The sequence below is a fragment of the Carex rostrata genome, chromosome 4 (assembly GCF_964058835.1).
Source record: "Carex rostrata chromosome 4, lpCarRost1.2, whole genome shotgun sequence".
Lineage (NCBI taxonomy): Eukaryota > Viridiplantae > Streptophyta > Magnoliopsida > Poales > Cyperaceae > Carex > Carex rostrata.
Genome location: NC_135921.1, coordinates 14,307,010 through 14,315,949, shown reverse-complemented (window position 1 = coordinate 14,315,949; position 8,940 = coordinate 14,307,010). Strand labels below are relative to the sequence as shown.

At 35.4% G+C, this 8,940-nt stretch overlaps 1 protein-coding gene across 1 annotated transcript; it reads right to left on the bottom strand.

The window, feature by feature from the left end:
* Positions 1-325: 325 nt before the first annotated feature.
* On the bottom strand, positions 326-3,266 carry PAC1 (20S proteasome alpha subunit C1). The gene is made up of 2 exons (XM_078301784.1): positions 2,815-3,266; positions 326-997 (listed from the first exon to the last, which is right to left on the bottom strand). The coding sequence occupies exons 1-2, from the start codon at positions 3,118-3,120 to the stop codon at positions 554-556; spliced, it is 750 nt and encodes a 249-aa protein (XP_078157910.1). The 5' UTR covers positions 3,121-3,266; the 3' UTR covers positions 326-553.
* Between the last annotated feature and the right edge of the window lie 5,674 nt (positions 3,267-8,940).

Sequence of the window (8,940 nt, the reverse complement as noted above, 5' to 3'; positions counted from 1 at the left end):
CGGTGCATATTAGTTCTTTTAACTTGACACGAATCTCAGAAAGGACCCCTATAGTTTCTATAGGCACCGTATGTGCATCTACCAAGTACCAACAATGACATAAAACTTAAGAAGGTACTAATTGAGACAGTTGCTAGGAGAAAAATAGTGCTCAATTGTTCAGTGAGTTAAAATTTCAACTAGACAAACTATTTAACACAGACACCGTGAACAGATGCTCAATTCTTCAGTGGGTAAGTATTTTACTATTGAAAAACTTATTTTGGCAACATGCATATTGTTGTTTGAAACTCTCTTCCAAGTTCTAACCAAAAGCAAAAGTCAATAAAGGAACATTATCATACTAAATACATGCGTAACCAGTACAGTTTAAGTCATGATCACACATTACAGATACTCATGTAATAAAATCACAAAAAGTCATTTTTTTTTTCTTTTTAATATCAAACCATCCACGCCTCCTGGCACTACAAACAAACTTAAAAATAACTAGCACTAATAATTATCAGAAGATAACCCCAAATGAACCAAATCTCATCTCAGGCATCAGGCATCAGGCCTCAGCAGCTGGCTGGGTAACTCCAGCCGAAACAAGAAGTTTACCCAGGGCCTCAGGTGTGCACACCTGATATTTCACCTCGCCTGCTGGTGCCAAGTAGATCTCAGCCAGCTCAAGCTTCTCAGCAGTCAGGCTGGTGCTATCCATGGTCTTACTAAGCACCTTTATTGCCAGCTTCACTGCCTCCTCCCGAGTTATGTCATCCTTGTAGTCTTGCTTTAGCATGGATTGTGCGGCCTGGTTGTTGGCCCCGATTGCCGCTGCTTTCCATCCGCCGTAGTTGCCGCTGGGGTCACTGACGTAGAGCTGGAACCCGTGGTTGCGGTCCCACCCAGCAAAGAGGAAGGAGACGCCAAATGGGCGGAGCCCACCAAATTGTGTGTAGCCTTGCTTTGTATCGCACAGTGACTGCACGAGCTGCTCGACTGGGATCGGCTCCTGTCAGATTCAGAAAATAGCTGAGCAAGAAACATGAACAATAGTATACAAAAAATGAGATGTCTTTCCTCAATTGTTAACGATCTGCATCATTAGTAGGGAAGTGTGTAAGAATATGGGTGCAGAACTACAATTGAAAACAAATCAGAATATCTAAAGAACACAAAAATGGAGGAAATCAATTTTAATAGCCCTAATATGTGGAACTTTTGAACTAGAAAGCAAAGGTACATTTAATTATTGACTAAAAATACGACATAATTAATTAATCCTAAATCCAGCATAATAAATATTAACCAGAATTTAGTTATCCAGAACTCGTCTTTCTTATCCAAATGAAATTGGGTTAGGATCTTATTGACCGAACATGTATACAGCCATATATCAAAGTTACCATATGAAACAATAAGCTACCACCGGTGCTGATCTTCATCACTGCTAGTAATATTAGAAAATATCAGAATCTAGCATGTGTGCAATTAGTATTTCTGAACCACTTTACTCAGAAGAGAAACTACAAAGAAATAATAAAAATTATATGCACAATTATGAAGAGTAGAACTATTAAATTGACTTCAAATAATAAATCCAAGCCGTTGAAACCAATCTACTTCAAGAGTGATGCGTTTACATGCAAAATTTAAAAAATTTCGAATTAATTAGTATAAAGTCAAGTGGCCAAAAATTGATGAAAAATAAACACATTAAAATTAACTTGTAAGCTTTCTTTTTTTTACCGCTTGACTTGATACTAAATTAATTTGAAAATTTATAAATTTTTCATGTAAACACATCACTCGTGAAGTAGATTGATTTCAACAGTTTGGACCCGTCACTTGAAGCCAATTCGGTAGATTTTAGAGTTAAGCTCACCAAGACAAATACAAATATTCCAACAGCAAAATGATTTCGAACTGACAATAACACGAAAATTTAAATAAAAGAACATGGAAATTTCTTAAGGAGTTTATACATTTCAGGGAAGGGATGGGGGATATATTGACAGCCAAACTCGTTTGACAACCGCGACAGCCAACAAAACGGTTATCATAATAATAAATTAAATTGCGGTACGTTCTCCGTAGTTTAGAAAGGTGGTGTATCAAATTCGGTTTTCAAATTGTATTGAGTTTGATACACAACCTATCTAAACTATAGAGAACATGCTGCAATTGTAATTTATTATTTTGAAAACCATTTTGTAGGTTCTCATGGTTGTCAAATAAGTCTGTCATCATTATAACCCATCACTTTATTAAAATTATAAGATAAATAATTAAATGTCCTCTTTTTGAAAATGCTAGCTAGTTTAATCACTTCTATAAATCAGAAATCTAGCATGTTCATTAAAAGTACAGTAAGTCAGATAGATGCTTTTACATCCTCTCTAGTTACCATTAAGCATAATACTACCTAAGTTAGCTACTCGACCTCAAATAGCACGGTAGTCTAAAAGTGCTGTGTTAATGTAAATACCTACAACAATTGATACTTTCCAATACTTTCATCCAATGTTGTCAGTTTTGAAAGAAAATAATAAAGAACCCGGACAGTTCTGATTCTGTGATGCATAATTTGCTATTCAATTAATTTAATTTTTAGGCCGCATCTCTCCTCCAACTTATTAATAATTGTTTCGCACATAAGACAAGGTTCTGTATTATTAATTTGTTCAATGTAAAATTTTATTGGACCCTAGCAATTGAACAAGAAGCGCCTTGAATGAAAGGCTATTCGTGTAAGTGTTTTAGTTGGAAGATGAAAGGTTGAATTGGTGCAGAGCAGTGCTGTAAATGGGAGCTGAGGCAATGATATACCTGATATGCAAAGGCATAGCGCTGGGCCTGTAGGCGAGCTGTGTTGATGAGAATGTTAGCATCAGACATGATGCCGGCGACAGCGCATGACACGTGGTCGTCAATCTTGTACATCTTCTCGGAGGATTTTGAGGTCTGGAGCAGTTTCGAAGTCACCTTCTTCTCTCCCACAAGCACCACACCGTCTGAGGAGAGGATGCCAATCGCCGATCCGGCGTTGCCGATAGCCTCCATGGCGTACTCCACCTGGTAGAGTCTACCCTCGGGGGAGAAGATGGTGGTCCTGCTGTCGTAGCGTCGCGACATTTTGGCAAATTGGTGCGATCTGAGGTAATAAAAGAGAGAGAGAGCGAGCAGAGGTTTGGAGTCGGCTTCTGATGAAGAGAGAAGGGGAAATAGGATGTGCTGTGTTCTACCTTGCTTGGAGAAAGGGTAGTAGAGATGGAAGAAGAGAGTTTAATGGGCCGGATCAGATCATCTATAGAAGCCCAATCAAGAGTCGAATCTCATTAGTCCAAGAGCAGCCCATAAGCGTGACTGCGGATCAAAATTAATTGGGTCACTGTTTGAAATGTAGAAGTCTGCATTAAGATTCGTGTCATATAAAAATAGACGACTCGGATCTCATTTTATATGGTCAGGCGCAACAATTGGGTTCCGTGTCCTCACAGGTACCTGAGGTGCAATTAATAAAAATTGACGGTCAAGATTAATTCTATCTAGACCAAACTCAATCCAGTAGCTGTTGAAGTTGTGGAGTCTGCTTTGAGATTCGTGCCAAGTGAAATGAACAGTTCATATTGACCGCTTGCACCTAAGGTACCTGAGGCAACACGGATTGCAACAATTGGATGACTGCTGGAACTTTGAAATGTACAAGTCCGCATTAAGATTCGTGTCATATAAAAAATTGATGACTCGGATCTCATTCTATATGGTTAGGTGTTGCACTTCTACAAGAGTAACGCCTCTTTTCTTTTCTTTTTTTGTTTTCTTTTTTTTAATGTCATGAGTTCATTATTAAAACTTCTTGGTTGATCTTCTACATCCTCCGTGCTTCAACACGAATCGTGAACTAAAGCAACGAATTAGATATCCAGATGTAGGGGCGCAGAGGGAGGGAAAGAACAAGTTCAATGTGTGAAGGTGAGAGCCCACCAATTTGGAGTTGGTCAGGCGAGAGAAGGGGAGAATCGAAGAGAAAGCGAATAAGAATGGAGGGCATTGAATACTGTACGGAGAGAAAAGGAGTGTCACGTGGATTTTAACAAAATACATCACTCTCAAATTGAGATATAGATTTTATTGTTTAAAAGTTAGTATTGATGTTTGTCACTACTGTCTTCTGTCTTCCCTCTATTTCTACACATTAAATTCTGGAGCACAGTTGTAGACACTCAAAATTGTGCAATCTTGAAAACGAATAATATATTCGCACCAAATGCAAGTTATGAAATAAATGATATATCAAGAATTATGATTGAGAATAAGTCATGTTTATTTATTTAGTTTGTTATTTGGAGATCATGTTGTAGACTTTCTGATCTATTTTTTTGTTGTTAAGTGTTAGTATTAATATTGCCCAAATATCTGAAAAAATCAAGTGGAAAAAACCTTTGCGGACTGCAAAAATGAATTTTTGTGGGTATCAAAGAGTTCTTAATTTTTACCTCAATTCCTGACCAAAACAGAGGTGGTTACGGGAAGTTTCTGCTCAGTTCCTGGCCAAAACCGAAATGCTAACAACACTCTCTGTGAAGGGCGAAACAACTGCACAAAAAAGTGGGTAGTTCAGACATAGCCGAAACAGACTGTTCCTGGCCAAAACTGAGCTAGAAAGTAGTTTTTTTTTTTAGTAATGTTAATTCTAATTGAGTGGAAATCATGGGAAACACTTCTATAACGTAAGAAACTACTCATAAACTGCATGTAAGTTATAGAGGAATCTTACAATAATAGATAAAACAAGACACAAAATAAAAGATAAATCCAATAGTTGTGGACACCCTGAACTTTGTAATTTTGAAAACAAGATATATGTTTGCATCAAACACGAGTTGTGAAGTAAGTGATGAATAATGTAATTTTCAGGTATCTTCAAAGAGAGGTATGCTTTGCAACTAAATTTTTTTTTTGTTAGTATCATTTATTACCTAGCTAAATTTTAATGTCTGATGATAAGGAAAAAGAAACATATCACCGTTATACTTATATTAGCCTTGTCACGTGTATCAAACATTATTTCTAAGAATCAGATTTTAATTTGTGTGTATAAGACTATGATATATCCGCTACGAGTAAACCATGAATAAAATTTACATAATTTGATCATACCAAAGCTATGATAATTTAGAAAAAGAAATGCACAACATATCTAGTTCATGCTTTACTTTGTGACAAATTAGTATTTCGATCAAGTGTATATTATTTTTGAGGAGGGTTCAAATGCCTCCATTTTTTAAAACTTTAATAACTCAAAATTTAAATCTTAAAATTCAAAATAAAACCGTTGGATATGAACTATATCATTTTATCTATGCACATGTAAAAAATTATGGCATTTCAACTTTGTTTTGGTTGTCATCTTGAGCTTGTAAAAATGTATACTACTATGGATAATTTCTAGACGTTGATTTTTTAACTTATTGATTCACATAAAAGCAAAATCAAAATGTGATAATTTTTTATGAGCACATAGAGAAAATAACATAGATCATATCTAACTGTTTTATTTTGACATTTAAACTTTAAACTCTGAGTTATTTAAGTTTTTAAAAATGAAAGCATGATGGAGGCACAAAAAATGAAGGTATTTGAACCCTCCTCATTATTTTTATATCAAGACTAAAACTTTTAAATAAGGCAATGTGCATATAAAGGATAATAATTTTGGTATAAGATATCTTTCTTTCACTAGTCTAAACTTAGAAAATATATTTTATGATTAAGAAAAATTACATTTCATGAGCTTCATGCATGATTACACTGTGTTTTAAAGCCTAGAAAAAAATTCAGAAAAGTTCCAAAAATGAATTTAGTAGCTACATGACAAGTTAGCAATATAAAATATGCATTCAAATCACATTTGCAAGTGGTATAATCAGTCAAGAGACAACTCGTTATCTCTTTTCAGCTATATTCTAGCTCTTCATGTCATTTCAAGTCAAAAGATCAAGATACACCTGAAATTTCAGCATAAATCTTGCCTATTTCACATGATGTTGTTTTTAGATATTCACTAAATTAATTTTTCTTGAAGGGAAATATACCTACTAACTTTTGTGGATGTAAAACATGCTATACATCTGTCCCAAAAAATATTTTTTCACAAGAAGAAAGTTGTTGATCATATACTTCTAATAAATTAGATGATGGAGTAGATGTCTAGCTATTGCAAACCAAAACACCAAAAATATATAAAAAGTCATCAATTGGGACCTAAAATTTAAAATCTTAAATTATCCACCTATATTTACATATATTAAGAATGTTTTATGATTTTATTTCAACTATAAGAAAAATTCCCGCAGCTAGAAATCTCAGCTGAAAACAAAATTCCAGCAACAGTGCAACTTTTTTCAGCAGTAAATTCAACAGCAAAAAATGAGATTTAAAGCAATGTGATTAACATATTTATGCATATTAAAAATATATAGTCTAGTCATGTCTTTGCTATAATTTTTTAGTTTTTCTTCTTCTTGAAAATCACCTAAGAATAGTACAAATCTGTGAAATGAACAAGGATGACAGCAAGAATCCAGCTGCTGTGTTCTCACTTGTTCTTGATGATAAACATGATCAAGATGTGTAAAATGATCATTAAAATTAAGAAAAACCTTCTAAGCACCTATATACATCATTGGGATTTTGTTCCTGCCATATAATCATTATAATTCAGTCATTTTCACAGCTTTTTGTCTAACATGGTCAAATCTATTTAATTTTGTTCAAAACAGGTTCAGCTATGGGGCATGGCATTTAGCAGCAGTTTGAACACGTTTTTTTTAGCTTCAAGAGGCTTCAAACTTCACCTATAAATAGCTCCATACATCATCATTTCATCTCACCAACTACATGAAATTTTACCATGATCAACCACCAAAAAGGACAATTTGATATGCAACTATACAAAACCGAAACCACATAAGACTTGTCCATGTACTGTAACCATTTGGATACTTGACAACCTTATATCACTAGCAATCAACAACTATCTCATCTAAACCACTAGGGACATCTGTCAATCTCACAACATGTGTCACCCAAGCTCTACTCCTTCCACGCACTACACCATCATTTGCATCAGTTTTTCTTAAGCAAATCCGCCCCCAAACCTTATTTAACTGCAAACTACCAAACCACTTACCACCTTACCCAACCTCTAACCCCACTGTGAAAACAGCAACACTAACCACAATAGCTACATCTACCTCCATTATATACCAAACAAATACACCACTACCATGGCAATATTGTCTCTCGCTGGACGTCACATATTAACTACCCTTCCATCAGACTTAGGCATGCGGCTACCCACATACACACACGATAAAGATGTCCGCGGCCTAGTAACAGTCGTAGTGGTGGTTGAACTCACACCTACAAATGACGCCCACTAGAGAAAAAATTCACATCTCTCCCCGAAGACAACTTGATTATAACAGAGGATATCGCATCCCGCATGGCTCTGCGATACATCCGTACATATTACTTGGGAAACCACCGTGTCTCAGGCTACTTCAACTCTCATGTCTTTGTTCGTTCTAAGAAAGATTGGACAAAAATTGCGAACCGTCTAGCTCAGCAACTAGACATTGCACGCACCACCATTCATCGTCTCCACGATAAGCTATACCAAACCAACCTTGATTATAACACCTTAAAAGGAAATATGGCCCACTACCACATATTAAAGACTATTTAAACATGCATCCACATGCAAGAACTGACCGACCAAATATATAAACAACACTGCCAAATGCTACTCCTCCAAAATTGTGTAAACTACCTTGATAACATGAACACCGTACTATACATTCACTACCGAGGCCTTCTCCAGCTGCCAACCACACAAGTCGCACCAACTTCCGCCAACAGTGTTGATGCTAACCTCCATGAAAATGGGACAACAAGTTCGGCACCTCTCTTCGCCACCCGTGCCAACCTCACCATGCCCTAAACTTCTCAACTTAACAGAAACCTTTTAAAAAGATGATGTGCATGCCTTTGGCCTCACCTGGAAGCCTCACAACCACTGCCTTTGTTCACTTTGGGATTTTTTGTCCCCTTTTACCTTTCTTTTTCTCCTTTTTTTTTTCTTCTTTTAAAGCTTTAACCTCTCCTACTGTTACGCTCCTATTTTGACTTCCTACTAGCTTAGGAGATGTAACAACCTATTTTGTGACCACATTTTGCAAATATAATATACAATATGGTCAAATATCATAACACTTTACGTTTCCTTCCATGTTACTGCACTGTCTTTCTTACACACAATATTCAATTCACATATATTGGTATATTAGTTTTCAATACTCTCAACAGGCGCATCGACTTTAAAACGTAGGAAATGAAATCAAAATTTGATTTACTGTGGTCAATGACATAAAGATAAAATCAACCTCCGCTAAATTATATTTTTTTTTTTTGAAACATTAATTATTCATTTATCAATATTTATACTGTCATGGCCCAGTCCCCTAAAATATTTCCATAAATGTTTCGATATATTTTTCAAACAATCAACAGCTAACATCTTTGATAATTTCTCTCTACAAAGATTGAAAACTAATAAAATGCTTGATTATCTGCTTGATTTTCAATGATAGTAGTAGTAATAGATAATGTGACATACACAAAAATGAATTCGTGAAATGCATAATTGTTGTCAGGGGCTTCATATAAATTACAACCAAATTTTAGAGATTATTATCAATTGAAATTATCGATTAAACATTGAGAAATAGATAATGTGACATTCTGACAACAAAAACAGCAAAATATGTTCTAGGACTTTATCTATGTTATTCAGTATAGTTAGCCTCCACTTTACCATCTAACAATGGTAATGAAATTACATAAATACTGGTAGGGGAATTTCTTCTATCTTTTGCATACTGCCATCTG

Coding starts and splice junctions, on each gene's coding strand:
- PAC1 (XM_078301784.1), bottom strand. CDS start 3,120: ATGTCGCGACGCTACGACAGCAGGACCACCATCTTCTCCCCCGAGGGT. Junction 998..2,814: donor GCTATGCCTTTGCATATCAG/GTATATCATTGC, acceptor TGAATCTGACAG/GAGCCGATCCCAGTCGAGCA.